The sequence below is a fragment of the Mytilus trossulus genome, chromosome 11, assembly GCF_036588685.1.
Source record: "Mytilus trossulus isolate FHL-02 chromosome 11, PNRI_Mtr1.1.1.hap1, whole genome shotgun sequence".
NCBI classification, from domain to species: domain Eukaryota; kingdom Metazoa; phylum Mollusca; class Bivalvia; order Mytilida; family Mytilidae; genus Mytilus; species Mytilus trossulus.
The window spans coordinates 12,503,267-12,521,124 of NC_086383.1; the positions used below are offsets into that span (position 1 = coordinate 12,503,267).

The window sequence follows — 17,858 nt, forward strand, 5'->3', positions numbered from 1 at the left end:
ATAGCTTAACAGTGACGTTCACTAAAACCAAATTTTTTGACGGAAATGCAACGAACTCGAAAGTTGTCTATTAAGATTGAAGCTTTACGCACCTGACACGTGCGATTTTGAACTCACAACCTCAGTGCTGACATGCTAGTGAAACAGAAGATGGTTGATTATTTGTTTTAAACGCCCATTCAAAAACTATTGACTATTGTGGTGGTCAGTTTTCATAGGTGGAAGAAGCTAAAATGTGCAGGGTGAACTGTCGACAGTCGGGAGGAAAACTGACAATCCTATTAAATTAAGATGGAAGTCGAACGCATCTGACACTTGCGGTACCTCACAACCTCAGTACTGACATGATATAAATACAGTGGAAGTACATTGTACAACTTAGTCTACTCGTTCACCGACGCCCCTAAAATTGGTATGAAGAAATGGCTATGTGGGAATACGACAATTAAAGGTAAAAAAATCAAATTATATCTATAGGAAACATAATATAGTATAAACAGCTCTTTTGATCTATAACAAACATACTTTAAATTTACCAACAGTGTTACACAAGACACTTCAGGTAAATATCTTTTTATCATAAACGTTCGTAAAAGTGTTTTTATTATACTGTCTTTTCTTAATGTGAGTGTAGATGTTGATTTACTTGACTGTTCCCATTAAACTATGTAATTGAATCGTTTTATTGATAAATCACATATATAATACACATTTGGTATTAAGGGTGATAAGATGAAAAAAAAATGTTTGTTTTTATCTATAAATGGTTTTTAAACATATTCACATACTGTTGTTTTGCCAGAACTCAAACATGTATGGTCGTTCCAATCAATTACAGAATAGAACCTCAGTTTCGCCATTGACATACTATATCGGCAAATTTGATATTTTGTCCTCGAACAGAAATTACTTACTAACAATTTCACACAATACTGCTTTTCCAGAACTATTGCATGTGACCAGAAATTTGTTGCTTCCTGGTGCAAAATGTATTGTACATGGTTTTTCAATTCCAACGGCGGAAGCCGGAATTTTTCTTATGAGTTCTCCTGTGTTTATTATTTGGTGGATGTGTTTTGAAGTAAATGATACAATGTATAAATTGCCCATAAAGTCTTTTCCAATCCCTCTAGGAAAATGCAAATCAGAGTTGGTATAGGTAAACTTTTTAGTTGTGCCGCCTACATAATCGACAGAAGTTGTACTGTTGGCAAAAATATAATCAGTATTTGATAAAGATGACACAAAGTACGATTCGTCAGTAGTCTTTCTATTGGTTATTGTTTGTCCGGAAGAAATATTTATCCATGTAAGTGTGGATTTATAACAAGTTATAAATATTTCTTCATTGACAAAGCATAATCCATACACTGGTATACCTGGTAATTTCAAGATTTGTAACAATACCATCTGATCACTATCTACTACACATACTCCCTGCCCAGGAGACGAAACTGCAACTTTGAATTGCTTTACTACAGAGATGTCCTCCGGTGCACCTTGGATTGCCAATTCTGATTGCAAACTTTGTCCATCACTGTTATACTTCACTACTTTGTTCTTCCCACGAATTGTGAAAAGTAGAAGGTTTTGTATAAATATTCCAGACGTAGTTCCGGTACCATTACACACGTCGATAACCTGTAGAATGTTAATATTTCAAGTGCGGAAGTCGACTTTGTCTACTTTCATCTCAAGGTTACCATTCAAAGAACTAACAGCGGATTTATCAACTTTAATTCTTCCAAACGTCTGGGCATTCTTGATAAAATCTGTAATGGGGGAAGAAGGACTAAAAACAACTGATACACTCTTTATTGTTTTCACCAAATCTTCAATTTCTTGTTCAAGTTCTGAGATTTTAGGTTCTATTTTATTCATTTCCATCAGACATTGCTCCTCGGACCCATATTCTAGAACACTGTCTATCACTGTTTTCCATTTTTTAACGGCGCTCCTGTAAGAAGAAAGAACACCTACTTCGTCTTTTAATTCTATTCCAACTTGCTTCTTGGTTGAGGTCAACTCGGATAACAGGATTTCTTCTATTCGATCTATATGCTTTAAAATTTCAGTTTTTATATCAGCCACTCTTGTCTTAATCTCCTCTGTTGAAATCGAAACATCAGCTAAATTCTTATTTCGATCATCAATAATTTCACCTATCTGAATAACGTGCTCTCTTAATTTTTGTGATAAACCCGATGCTCTCGTTGACTGTTTGATACCGGAAGCGGCTTTTTGGATTGAAGTCACATTTTCACATTTACGGTGTGAAAGTGTAGCGCATGATGTGCAACATGGCTGAGAATGGTCTAAACAATAAAATTCTATGATCTTCCCTGGATGTTCGTCACAGCTTGATACCTCCCATACTTCAAAAGGTGTATCACCGAACTTCATTTCTTGAATGTTTAGAAGTTTATGTCTTGCTGACATCTTAAAGTGTTTGTGATATTTTTCGCATTGTTCACAGAACGCCTCCTCACAAATCGTACACCAGCTTTTCGCTTTTGTACTTTCTTTGTTTAATTGGCACGAGTCGCACAATTTTACTGCCTTTTGTATTGCTTGTTTATCCAACATTGATGCTACAAAATGATTTGTAGGCAACGTGGTCGCCCATAATCATGGCCTTTCTAATGTTTCACTGCTGGTACAATTTTTCGACAAACAGGACATGTAAATCCCTCGGTTATCTTTCCCTTTTCCACAGATGACACAATATAGGTATTAATACATGATTCACAGAAGGTATGAAGACATGGTAAATACTTCGGAACTTTGAATATTTCCAAACAAATCGGGCAAGTTAACAAATCATCAAAATGTTCTGTATCCTTAGTGGGTGTCGCCATTATCAAAATAAACTGTGACTATTAATACTTCCTTGTGTGTGTGTAGACATAGCTATTGATTTTCAATGTATTTATCTCGTTGCAAAAGGTAAATTAGATAAACAGTATTTAAAAATATACCATTAGCAAACTCATTTAGAGTACAAAAACTTCTTTCTAAAGGAGATTTACACGTTAAATTTTCTATTTTGTCAATGCTGCATTTCATCTGAGCAGTTCAATGTATTAAACATCTTTCAGTGGGTTATATTTTTTTCGTGGGATTTTCTTTATCATTTTTTTCAATAATATTTTCCATCTTTCTTTGTTATGTAATTGTTCAATTCATTTCTGTTCCATGTCTTTGTAACACATGTTTATGAAAGTTTTAAATTGGAGTTATTACTGTAAGGAAACATATAAATATAAGCTAGATGCAGCATGTTTCTGAATTATATTAGTACAGTGTGTTTTGTTTTATTAAAAATCAATGTGTGTGATGATGACGAATTAATATGTTTAAACAAAGAATGCTTCTTGTAATTTACTTAAAACATAATGTAAGAATATTAAACAACGAATTAGCCATAATCGCAAGAGAATTAATTTCAAAAGTACAATCGACAACTCATCTTAGGCATCGTTCTATCAAAAACTTGTAGAGGACTTATTCTGACTCGTTGTTTTATACTGTTTTAAACCTTTTATGTATAGTTAGCTATGTATACTTCAATGTTGTTAATGACTGTGTCATTTTGGTCTTTTATGGATAGTTGTCTCATTGGCAATCATACCACATCTTCTTTTTGATATTCAATACTAAATCTGTGAACTATATAATCTCGTTACTGGATAGAGATTGTGTTTTTGTAGCAACTGCATTGGTGGTTCTAGTTTGAATGCATCCTTCGATTCTTATCTACTCCTCCTGCAAGCACACAGTAATAGGGGTTGATTGGACCGCAGTAAAAAATTATCAAAGGTACCAGGATTATAAATTAGTACGCCAGACGCGCGTTTCGTCTACATAAGACTCATCAGTGACGCTCATATCAAAATATTTTTAAAGCCAAACAAGTACAAAATTGAAGAGCATTGAGAATCTAAGATTCCAAAAAGTTGTGCCAAATACGTATAAAACTTTTGATATTAGTACGATGTTGCCTTGTGAATTGGTATGTTAAAAGTTCGACTTAGTGTGACGGTCTATATCAAGTCAGAATCATTCATATTTCATGAACAGGATATCATCCTCAATATTCATTTTAGCTTTGTTGTTTGACGTCAAGCAACGATAAACCAATAATTCGGTACTCTGTGGTCTGGTGTTTACTTAAATATTTGTTATCATGTACCTCAAGTTATAATACATCTTTGACTAAATATATGTGTCGAGAATTTCTGTTGAATGTACTTTAATTTGTAATAGCGTTTTCGACGCTCAAATTTTCAAGGATTTTTTTAGCACCGTGTTATAACCGAAGCTGGTGTGAACTGTTATTCCTAAAGTAGTATTGTTGATAACACACTCCTCTTTTCTTCAGTAAAAATATAAATAACGAATCATCTAAGATACTAGCTCCCTCGGACAAGTTTACCTTCGATTAATTACTGTTTGGTCACGTAGATTCTAAAGTACTTAGTATATTGTATCCTTGGTTTTCAAATATATAACTTTGAGCGTTCCTGATGAAAGTGAATCCAAGAAGAACGCTTTAGATGCACCTAATTCGCCGTTTCAGAATCTACTGCATCCTGGGTAATATTTTCAAAATCGTACACCAAAGCGTCTTGATTGGTTTAAAACGTTATAAACAATGGAAATTCAACCAATGACGTAACGTTATTTTCACTTTGGGTTACAAACAATGAAATTACCCATGATGCTTTAGATTCCGAAACAGCCAATTGGTACAGTTTTATTATAATTATTTAGTATCAAATACAGTAACTTTTCTCAATTGCTACAACAGAAACATTTTTTTATAGTTTGCGTTCTCTATGCATGTAATAAATTATCTTTACATGTCAGTTCATGTTAAATAATCATCATCATTTATTTTTTAGAAAATTAAAATCCTTTTATTTTAATTTAATTGTTTCTTATTTATTATTTGTAACTGTTGATATAAATGACTTATGGTTTTATGAGTCTTTGTTTACTCCTTGGTTTTGATAAGTATTGTCTTATATCTTAAGGACACGTAACATCATACTGTTACTTCCTTTCTGCAGAGTAATTCTTAACTTATAAAGCTCCTAATGTATATGTTCATGTCTCATGAAGTTTTCTCATATTAATTTATTTTCAAAAATATAGTACTCAAATAATTCCACATAGTGGGGCCTTCCTAGAAGTCGAACAATCAACGAAAAAGATTTTGCTTCTTGGTGCAAAACGTATTGTCCATAGACACTCAATTCCCACGGTTGTAGCCGGATTTTTTCTAATTAGATTTCCTTCGTTTGTTATTTGTGGATGTTTCCAGAATTATATCCAGCGATGTATATATTACCAACAATATCTTCTCCGATCACTCTTGGACCTGAAAGTTTGTTGTTTGTAGAGGTAAATTTTGTCACTTAACTAACTGAATACTTGACTGATTCATACTGGTACCATATACTAGTATATGTGCATAGTGCTTAAACAAAAAGTAAAATCACAAAAATACTGAACTTAGAGGAAAATCAATTCGGAAAATCCATAATCACATGGCAAAATCCACTAACAAAAAACATAAAAAACGAATGGACAAGAACTGTCATATTCTGACTTGGTACAGGCATTTTCAATTGTAGAACATGGTGCACTAAACCTTGTTTAACAATAAAATTAATGGTACCATTTTCTTGGCACCAGATGCGCATTTAGACAATACATGTCTCTTCAGTGATGCTCGTGGTCAAACTATTTGAAATCCAAAGCTTATATAAAAGATGAAGAGCTATAATCCAAAAGGTCCAAAAAGTATAGCCAAATCCGTGAAAGGAATCAAAGCTTTGCATGAGGGAGATACGTTCCTTAATTGAAAATAATTTTTAATATTTTGTAACAGCAAATTTTAATAACACAAAAAAATCCGTATTTTCATGCCAAAAAAGTTCGAGTTACTACTAGTCTGTCTTTCATCCGTTTTTCTCCGGATGGAATGATTATCCATGTAAGTTTGTTACTAGAACCAATTAATAATTGTGTCTCGTTGACACAGGATAATCCATGTACTTGTATAAATGGAAATTTCAAAGTTTGTAAAAATGTCATTGTATCACTATCCACAATATATACTGGAAGACGAAACGGCAACTTTGAATTGCATTTGGACGCAACAATTGTGATAGTAATATGACATTCAATATTATTGAGGATAGTAAAAACTCAATTTTAGTTTAGTTTTTTAGCGCTATCTGGTCTCACATGGGAGTCATATATGAACGCTGCTTTACCAAACATAACATAACTTTACTTACACATGTTACAGTCTCACATCAAACACTTCAGGTAGTTTTTTTATTATAAACATTCGTAAAGTAGTATGATATATAGAATAAAGAAAAAAAATTTTAATTAAAATCAATTTAAGTAAGCATATAATTCTTTAAATGACCGTATTTATTTTATTGTGTCGTTTTTTAATGTGAATGCATATGTTAATTTCCTTGACTTATCTTATTATACCATGCGTTTGTATCGTTTAAATAAATCTCATATATGATACACGTATGGTACTTAGGGTAGTAAGTTTAAAAAATAGATGCTTTATCCATGAGGTTTTAACCAAATTCCATATTGTTGCTTTGCCAGTATTCGAACATGTGACAACCATTTTGTTACTATTCGTTGCAAAACGAATTGTCCGTGGAAACTCAATTCCTACGGTTGAAGACGGGATTTTTCTTATCAATTCTCCGTTATTTGGTGGATGTTTTTAGATTGGTTTGTTGCAATGTATAAATTGCCCATACAGTCTATTCCAATCCATCTAGGGTAAGATAAATCAGAGTTGGTATAAGTAAACTTTTTCGTGTTACCGAATACATAATCGACAGAAGTGTGACTGTCAGCAAACATGTAATCAGTCTGTGATAATGATAACACAAAGTAAGATTGACCACTAGCTGTCCTTTTGTTAATTGTTTGTCCTGATGAAAGGTTTATCCACGTGAGTGTTGAACCATGACCAGTAATAAATATTTCTTCATTGACAAAGCATAATCCATACACTGGTATACCTGGTAAATTCAAAGTTTGTAACAAAATCAACGTATCACTATCTATTACACATATTCCATGCTTAGGAATGGATACAGCAACTTTGAAGTGGGTTACCGCAGCAATGTCCTCCGGTGAACCTGGAAGTGCCAATTCTGATAGCAAACTTTGTCCGTCATTGTTATACTTCACTACTTTGTTCTTCCCACGAACTGGGAAAATTTCGATAAAATTTCGAAGTTACTATAACAAAATGGCGATTAAATAATTCTCAAACGTAGACGTTGATTTTGCACATGCAAATAATTCAAGAAAGATTTAACTGTTTTTAATTGCAATTAAATATGACATGTTATTGTAAATCGTATGATGATCAGAATAAAGCTAGATTGTGGAGATATTAATTAAGTCATCAACGTGATCAAAGAAAACAAACATGGCAACGTGGCCTAATCACGATGTAAGTTTTGTATATATATTAGTATTATACGATTGTTTATGAAATCATTTTATTATAATATTTTGTATTAACAAAAGAAAACCACGAATGGATGATATGGTAACAAAGATGAAATATCTATAAATATATATTGTTTAAATCATTACACAGGTAACCAGTACAGTTTGCATAACCCTAATTTAACCAGTCAAATACAGAGTCCTCGAAACTCATTATGACTGGAATAGTTGCTTTTGCATTCAAAGAACTAACAGCGGATTTGTCAACTTTAATTCTTCCAAACGTCTGGGCATTCTTGATAAAATCTGTAATAGGGGGAGAAGGACTAAAAACAACTGATACACTCTTTATATTTTTCACCAAATCTTCAATTTCTTGTTCAAGTTCTGATATTTTAGGTTCGATTTTATTAATTTCCATCAGACATTGCTCCTCGGACCCATGTTCAAGAACACTGTCGATCACTGTTTTCCATTTTTTAACAGCGCTACTATAAGATGAAAGCATACCTACTTCGTCTTTTACTTCTATTTCAACTTGCTTCTTGGTTGAGGTCAACTCGGTTAACAGGGTTTCTTCTATTCGATATAATTGCTTTAAAATTTCAGTCTTTATATCAGTCACTTTTGTCTTAATCTCTTCTGTTGAAGTCTCAACATCAGCTAAATTCTTATTTCGATCATTAATAATTTCACCTATCTGAATCACGTGCTCTCTTAGTTTTTGTGATAAACCAGACGCTTTCGTTGACTGTTTGATACCCGAAGCGGCTTTTTGGATTGAAGTAACATTTTTACATTTACGATGTGAAAGTGTAGCGCACGACGTACAGCAAGGTTGAGAATGATCCAAACAATAAAATTCTATGATCTTTCCTGGATGCTCGTCACAGCTTTGTACCTCACATACTTCAAAAGGTGTATTACCGGACTGCATTTCTTGAATGTTTAGAAGTTTATGTCTTGCTGACATCTTAAAGTTTTTGTGACATTTTTCGCACTGTTCACAGAACGCCTCCTCACAAATCGTACACCAGCTTTTCGCTTTTGTACTTTCTTTGTTTAACTGACACGAATTGCACATTTTCTCTGCCTTTTGTATTGCTCGTTTATCTAACATTGATGTTACAAAATGATTGGTAGGCAACGTGGTCGCCCATAATTCTGGTCTTTCCAATGTTTCCACTGCTGATACAATTTTTCGACAAACAGGACATGTAAATCCTTCGGTTATCTTTCCCTTTTCCACAGATGACACAATGTAGGTATTTATACACGATTCACAGAACGTATGAAGACATGGTAGATACTTCGGAACTTTGAAAGTTTCTAAACAAATTGTACACGTCAATAAATCATCGTAGTTTTCTGTATCCTCAGTGGGTGTCGCCATTATCAAAATAAACTTTGACCGTAAATATATACTTCCTTGTGTGCGTGTATTTATAGTTATTGACTTTGTGTATTTACCTAGTTGTGACAGATAAGATAAACAACCAAAAGGGTACGACAACAAACATTTTTTTAAATACACAAGTTCTTACTAAAGGCTATTTTGAGGTAATTTTAAATTGATTCTTTGTTATCTTTTATTCTGAAAAAGTATTAGCTGTTAGCTGTTATTGTCTTACATGTCTTATTCCTTGTAATTAGCTGTAGGTACTTTTGATAACTATTTAAACCACTTGGTCGACATGGTCGATGCCACTGCTGGTGGACGTTTCGTCCCCGATGGTATCACCAGCCCAGTAGTCAACATTTCGGTGTTGACATGAATATCAATCATGTGGTCATTTTATTTTATAAATTTCCTGATTACAAAACTTTGATTTTTTTCGATTCCAAGCATAGATTACCTTAGCCGTATTTGGCACAACTTTTTGGAATTTTAGATCCTCAATGCTCTTCAACTTTGTGCTTGTTTAGCTATGTGAGCGTCACTGATGAGACTTATGTAGACGAAACGCGCGTCTGAAGTACTAAATTATAATCCTGGTACTTTTGATAACTATTATTATACAGGACTATTATATTTTTTGTTATCTTTTATTGTGAGTATGTATTAATAAAAATTAGAATATTACAAATTTTTGACAGACAGTCTTCACTAGAAATTGAAGATAATTGAACATTTTGACTTAGACGGAGAGTTGTCTCATTGGCACTCACATCACACCTTCTTACATCTATTAGGTTCTTTCCAGAATTTTACAGAATTTTTTTTCCCGATTTTCATTTATTGTCGAAAAGAAATGTCCAACGAAATAATTGCGTTATCCGGCCTTATGTTGTACGGTTACGACCACTGTACCATGTTAGGGGAGGGATGGGCGCATATTAAAATGTTTAACCTAGCATATTCTGTATGTTCCTGTCCCGAGTCAGGAGCCTGTAATTCAGTGGTTGTCGTTTGTGGCTGTGTAACTAATTTTGTTTGTTCATTGTTTTGAAGCAACTCTGAAAAAGAGAACAAATGATAAAAAAAACTAACAAATATAGCTCATCATATGGCCTTCATCAATGAATGAGCAAACCCATACCGCATAAGAAGCTTTTCACAGATCATGTTTTTGATTTATATGGCAATAAAGTATTTGATATAATTTAACAACTTCAATTTAATTTCTCGACAAATAATTGTCGAGTACTTTTCTACATTGGCTATATATAGGTATAGGGGGAGGGTTGACTATGCGCATTTGGTTTAATGAATGAATTAAACAGATACCATGCACAGATTAAAAACAAATGTTTTTATTTTTTACAGAGCACTTCATTTCATCTGGAAGTCTGTATTAAGGTTTATGAATTTATAATTTATGACGTTTTTTGGTTGACCATTATTGAATGTTTATTTCACAAATGTTTATAGACATGTTCCCGCACCGGAGGCGTCCTTCAGCTGGCCCCTTATAAGTATCGAAATATTAAGGATTTTCTTATCCCAGGAACAGATTACCTTAGCTGTATTTGGCAAAACTTTAAGGAATGTTTAGTCCTCAGTGCTTTTCAACTTCGTTTATTAGTTTGGTCTTTTAAACATTTTTTTTATTCTAGCGTTATAGGGGTTTAGTATCATACCATTATAACATATATGAGAAGAACATAACCCGCGTCATGCCAACAACTGTTTTTTAGAATGAATGTGTTTAGTTCCGATGCAAAGACCTTATCAAATGCATTGCCTTGAACTATATAACTGATGTTAAACACACTTAGTTCAGAGATGTATTATAGGATGGCACGTGGTTCTTCATAAATTAAATCAGTTTATTTTAGCAGTGGCATTGACATTTGAGCCGTCAAGTTTTCAAACATTGTTTGATTCGTTCTTGTCTGGTTTGTGTCCGGTCCATATATTTTGAACCTTTGAACCAGGGTTTTCCCAACTAAGTATGCATATACATCATATAATAGGGGATGGTCATAAACTAAAATCAGGTCACTATGATATGGATCCAATCATAATGGAGTCCTGTCCGCGACATATATAGCTGCAAAACTAATGTTTTTACATTGTCAAGGGCCTTTTATAGCCGACTATGCGGTATGGGTTTTGCTCATTGTTGAAGGCCATACGATGACCTACAGTTGTTAATGTCTGTGTCATTTTGGTCTCTTATGGACAGCTGTCTCATTGGCAATCATACCACATCTTCTTTTTTTTATATATTTAACAAACTTCAGATACAGAAGTCGGTTTTACAAAACAACTGAAGACAAGATTTATCGCAAGTAAACTGAACTATTCATGACTTGCGACCAGCTTAAGTCGTAAGATTTGTTGTGAAACTGACCCCAGATGCAAAATTAGAATGCGGTGATTTACAAACTAAACTTAGGTCCCACGGTGACCCTTATTTTGACACTTGGGATTATATACTTTACAAACACTTTAATTTCATAACGTGATTTTTTTATTACCACTGCATTTATTTTCACTCACGTTTGTGCAGTCAAAGGTTTTGCAGTTATAAATGCAAGCATTAATGTCTTACCAGTATTCAAAACTTAGATATTACTAGAACACACCCGTGATATCGCGGGTCCGTGACTGAAATAAAGTATATAACTATGCGCAAGACTTATTTTTGTAAAAGTATTGTCATCTGATAAAGTCATGCCGATTATAAGATAGTTATCACAGTTTTCTCTGCTTTCAAATCTTTCTGTTTGAACCCGTCTAACTGGAACTTATCAATTATTGGTAATATTAATCATTTGGAAAACAAAAGGTCCTGGGATGGAGTATTTTTTTAATCAACAGCATTGTCCTATATTAGTTATAAATAAAGTTGAATTCTTTAATTCGCTGTTTTACGTCATGCCCGTTAACAAATTGAAAACTGTACCTATACGCCTTATTTTTAGTATTCGTATTGTTATCTTATAAAGTCTTACTGATTAAAATACTACAATAGGTAACAATTTGACAGTTTAGTAGTGTCAACCCTGTGATTAGGACCCGTGTATATAGCATATCCTGAAAACACTGTTTGGTGGTGCGCCTGTCAAATGCGGAACGTACAGATAAGGTAATAGGTAACAGATGAATATACTATTGGTATCGGTATCGGACTCGACCCGGAACTTCTTAATTATTGGCAATATTAATTACGTGGAAAACAAAAGGGCCTGGAGTATGGAAAGCCAACGGGGTCAAAATTCTTAATTCGTGACTTGTCAATTTGTAACTTGTAACTGTGTGATTTGTCAATTTGTATATTGATGTTTTGTTACTTGTCGATTCGATAAATGTCGATTTGTAAATTGTCTATTTGTATATTGATGTTTTGTACTTGTCGATTCGTAAATTGTTAATTTGTATATTGATGATTTGTAACTTGTCGATTCGTTAAATGTCGATTCGTGAAATGTCAATGTGTGAAATGTCATCGTTGTATTATGCTAACGATCATTATGACGACAGCTGGCGCTCGGTCTCTTATTATGTGTATAGGCCTCCTGTAAGTATGTGCACCGCCATATGGAATATATATACCAAAGTAATTTAAATCAGTTCTGTGCACCACCACATACATATAAAAGAAACCAATAGATAAATGCATTTGTTTGTTTTATATGGCATGTATACCAGGGACTCGGTCTTATAAAGAGGTGACCTCAAATAAGCATGTTTGTTTACTAATGTACTGGTCACCAAACCTGGGATGGGGTTTGTCACTTCCTGTATTAAGGTATACATAGATGTGTCGCTGGAACGGGCTTCCTTATCAACTTCGCAAATATATTACTGACACTTGGCAGGATATTTCTACTTAATATTTAACCGGGTCAAAATAAGACTAAATACATAAAATATAAGACAGGGCTTGATCATTTATACTAATATTATCCTGGGCCGCAAATTTTGGACTAAATGTATAGTGGGAGAAATGGTTTGACACCCATTATTCCTTAATATTATAATCTCAATATGAAAATTTCAGAAAAGAATGTAATTATCTAATGATCTTTTAATACAAGAAGTAAATGGAAGAACAATCTTTATATATTTGGCTCCTGCATGAGTAATGAAGATAAAAAAATGTTTTATCCGCATATCATATTTGTACTTTACAAAACAAACTGAAGTGAACAATTATTTTAAATGAATCACTTAGTTATCGTATACTATATATCAAAACTGTATTGAATATGCACTATTTTGAAATAAAATCTGAAGGCAACAGAAAACTAAACGAGGACCTTAAATGGACTACCAATATTTCCAACGTATCCAAGAAGGCAAATTAACACTAGGATTCCTGATCAGAAATTTGAGATATTGTTTATCGGAATGCAAGAAAACCGCATATATTTCAATGGTCAGGTCAATAATGGGATATCATATGGTCAATAGTATGGGACCACAAACATCAATAAGCTTGAAAGAATACAGCGACAACCTGCGAGATTTATAACAGGAGACAAATCCAGAGAAGTTGGTTGCGTCTCAAACACGCTCACCAAACTGAAACTACAAGACAAACAGACAAGACGCTCAAGCCAGAAACTAGTATTTCTATACGAGGTGGTCCATGGGCTGGTTTCTCAGTGTTATAGAACCAGACAATTAAAAAAAAAAGCTCGTTCAAAAAGAATACTAATTACTGGCAAGGGCCTGATTTAACAATTATCATAAAATTGAGAATGTGTCAAAGAGACAACAACCCGACCATAGAGCAGACAACAACCGAAGTCTGTGACAATATGATAGGCTAAAAATATATATATAAATATATATAAAATATATTTATATTTATATTGATGATTATATATTCTTAAAATGTTTATTAAATTGAATAAAATAAATACAGGGGAATATCTATTAAGTAAATTATGACCTTGTAAAAGGTTGTTCAGTTGACCGCTGGGTTGCATATAACATGTTTACATGCAGAACAGGTGGTGACATGTAGCAATAACAATTAGTTATAACACTGGACATACGTGTATTCTTCGAACATCAATTTCCAGGTTGGTCAAAACATGTCAATTAGAGTCAACTTAATAGATATTCATCCCTGTATCTTTAGAATTAAAACTATAATGGTCAAGTTAATAGAAACCTTGACGCTGTTTATATTCGGTATATATATTTGTGTATTTTATTATATTGGACACATCGGTCTAGGCAACGTTAATAAACTTATAGCAAAATACCATCTTGTTATAAGACTCTTTTTGGTGAACCGTGCCAGGACGAATTCTGAAAATACTAAGGTACGTGTGATATTTTATTTTGATAATCTTAATTATTATATTCTCAAAAATGGCTGAACAAGAATTTAATGTAGGGTTAGTTTTTCAAAATTTAGCAACACAAGTTCAAAGTCTTACTCAAAAGTTAACTGCAAACGGTGTCAATACGATAGTTGAAGGTTTTGATGGTTCAAATTCAGAAATATTTTCTCAATGGATTCGTTCAATAGACAAATATGCAATGATTACAAATTTAAGTCCAAATGATTGTAAAATTATATGTTATCAAACATCTGTAGGGCCAGTAAGTGATTTCATTGCTAGGTGGTTAAGAGAAACCGATCAGGAGAATAATAATTGGGAAAATCTAAAAACTCAATTGAATTTTCGTTATGGGCATATTCCTGATGCATCATATGCATTTGAGCTTCTGAATAAGGTTAATCAAAAAATTGGCGAAAATGTTCCAATATTTGGAGAACGAATTTTAACTTTGGCAACAGATGCTTTTAGGGGACAAGATATCAATCAACCAATAGTTCAACTTCAATTAGTTAACTTTTTCATAAATGGGTTGTATCAGGATTATTTGAGAATGAAAATAATGCGTGAAAATCCACAAACTTTGGCTCAAGCAGTAAACTCGGCAATGGCTGAAACACAATTACGAAGAAAATTTGATTTGAAAAAAAATAACGGTAATGAGCGTAATATAACACCAATGGACATATCGCATTACCGAGAAATAGGTGTGAAATGTAACAATTGTAACAGATTCGGCCATAAGGCAAAATATTGCAGGGATAAACCGAAATTTCATGTAAATGTAGTAAGTTCGCGTGCCGAATTACATGTACCCCGAGGCAATTCTAATGACAATACGATAAGTAATAATGCAAATACATATCCTAGAAGGTTTAATTCTGTACAAAACAAGTCTGACTTGACAGGACAACAAAGAAGAACATTCTTCTGTTGGAACTGTGGTAAACCAGGTCATTATGAAAGAAATTGTAGAGCAAGATCAAATGAACAATTTAGGAAACCAAGGGAAAATTTAAACTAAGACGGTCTCTTTATGCTGAAGCCAATAGGGAGACTTTTAAGGGAATTAAGGGAAATAAGATGTTTGAGAGAAAAATTAATTATAGATATACAAAACCTGTATATAATATATATGAATCATGGTTAAAAAAAATAAATAACAAATCAACAGATTTTAACAATGCATGTTCTAACAATTCTACCTATCACTGGAATAAAAATTATTATAAAAGATCTAACAATTGTAATTCAAAACCGGAAACAAACAAAGAAAAAATGGCGCGAAATTTATTCTAAACCGGAAGTAAACAAAGAAAAAATGGCGCGAAATTTCAAATCAAAACCGGAAGTAAACAAAGGAAATATGGCGCGAAATTCAAAATTCAGCGGAAATAAAAAGGTTAGAGCGCGAAATTCAAATATACAAACTAGAAATATTGAAACTTATCAAGAACGAAAATCATTTAAAAATGTATCAGAAAGCAAAATTGAAAATGAATCTGAACAAGTAGAAACATTTGAAATTAATTTAGCGGGAAATCCAAATTCTTGTTTGATTAAAATTGCACATATGAAAGTTAGAAGTTTAATTGACAGTGGAGCTTCAGTATCTTTATTGCATAATAAGATTTACAATTCAATTAAAGGATTACCAAAATTAGAAAAAAAGAAAGTCAATTTACAAGGAGTTAACGGGGCTTCTTTAAATGTTTTAGGAAGTATAAATTTAGACTTTAACATGAAAGGGAACAAAATGAATCATACCTTTTATGTAGTATCGGACATGAACAGAAATGCAATTTTGGGTCGTGATTGGTTAGTAAAATTTGGTGTTAGAGTTTATTTTGATTTGGGATGTTTAAGGATAAATAAAACTTATGTACCACTAGTGGAAGATATTCATATAGCTTCAATTGTTAGGCTTGCTCAAACCACTGTAATTAAACCTCAGACAAGTAATATCTGTTATGTAAAAGGTAATAAAAATTATACAACTTCAAGTTCTAAATCTTTTGAAATTTCACCAATTACTAAGGGGCATTTGAGTTATCAACCAGGGTTAATGGTTGCTAATTCAGTTGCAAACTTTAATGAAAAACGTCATATGCCAGTTCTTATAGTAAATACTACGAATAAAACTTATAAGTTTAGAAGGGGCATAGCAATAGGAAGGGCTTCACCAGTTTTAGAAGAAAATGTTGTCTCACTTGAATCTACTCAAGAGCACTCTGAAATTGAAAATGTTTTTGAAACTGTTCATAGGGGTAGGGTGTTACAAATGTTGAATAACAATAGAGATGTTTTTGCTTTCAAGGATACTGAATTAGGTCAAACTGACACTGTGAAAATGAGAATAGATACAGGGGATAATCCTCCGGTTCAATTGAAACCTTATCGAACTCCATTACACAAAAGAGAAATAGTCAATAAAGCAATAACTGACATGTTAGAAGCAAACATTATAAGAAGATCAAACAGTAACTATTCCTCACCAGTTGTTTTAGTTGATAAGAAAGATAAAACTACACGTTTCTGCATAGATTTCAGATCCCTGAATTCTTCTACTTTAGCAATCCGATATCCACTTCCGGTTATCGATGATATATTGACACTTTTAGGGGCTGCCAAGTTTTACACATTAATTGACCTAAGGGCAGGATTCTGGCAAATTAAGATGGCGGAAGAAGATAAATCAAAAACAGCATTTGTTTGTCATAAGGGACTTTTTGAATTTAATGTTATGCCATTTGGATTGCAAAATAGTCCTGCTGTATTTAGTCAATTGATGTAAATAGTTTTACAAGATCTAAGTTTTGCTATCTCTTATATTGACGATATTTTGATATTTTCTGAAACTTTAGAAGAACATTTTGGTCACATTCAACAAGTATTTGACAGATTGAGACAACATAATTTGAAATTGAAATTAAAGAAATGTCAATTTTTGCAGGAAGAAACTAATTATCTAGGTTTTAAAATCAATATCGACGGTGTAAAACCGGACGATGCCAAAGTTGAGGCAATAAAAACATTACCAAACCCTGTTACTGTTAAGGAGGTAAGAAGTTTTATAGGGGCGTGTTCATACTATAGACGATTTATCCCTAATTTTTCAAAGATTTCTATACCTTTAGTTGCTTTAACTAAAAAATATGCTAAATTTCAATGGGATGATGAATGTCAAAGAGCTTTTGATTTTTTGAAAGATAGTTTAACTGTAACTCCTTTATTAGCATATCCAGATTTGAAGAAACCTTATGTTTTATATACTGACGCTTCTAATGATACCATAGGCGCATGTCTTACGCAACCTTGCGAAGAAGAGGAGACTCATTTATCATGTTTAAGAAAAGAAAAACCTATTTACATTTTATCTCATAAATTATCAGATACACAGTCTAGGTGGTCTACTATTGAAAAAGAAGCCTTTAGCATTCATTATGCATTACAAAAATTAGATCATTATCTTCATGGAGCTGAATTTATTATCAGAACTGACCACAAGCCTTTAAAGTATTTATTGCTTTCGCCACAATGTAACAAAAAATTACAGCTTTGGGCTTTAGGGATTGCAAGTTACAATTGTAAGATTGAATGGC

At 33.0% G+C, this 17,858-nt stretch overlaps 2 protein-coding genes across 2 annotated transcripts; both read right to left on the reverse strand.

Moving 5' to 3' along the window:
- Positions 1-1,659: 1,659 nt before the first annotated feature.
- Positions 1,660-2,609, reverse strand: LOC134689745 (protein PML-like). The gene has a single exon (XM_063549714.1). It carries the CDS (start codon positions 2,584-2,586, stop codon positions 1,660-1,662), a length of 927 nt encoding a protein of 308 aa, XP_063405784.1. The 5' UTR covers positions 2,587-2,609.
- A 5,075-nt stretch (positions 2,610-7,684) lies between these two features.
- On the reverse strand, positions 7,685-8,909 carry LOC134689746 (E3 ubiquitin-protein ligase TRIM56-like). Its single transcript, XM_063549715.1, has one exon. It carries the CDS (start codon positions 8,900-8,902, stop codon positions 7,685-7,687), a length of 1,218 nt encoding a protein of 405 aa, XP_063405785.1. The 5' UTR covers positions 8,903-8,909.
- Positions 8,910-17,858: the final 8,949 nt, after the last annotated feature.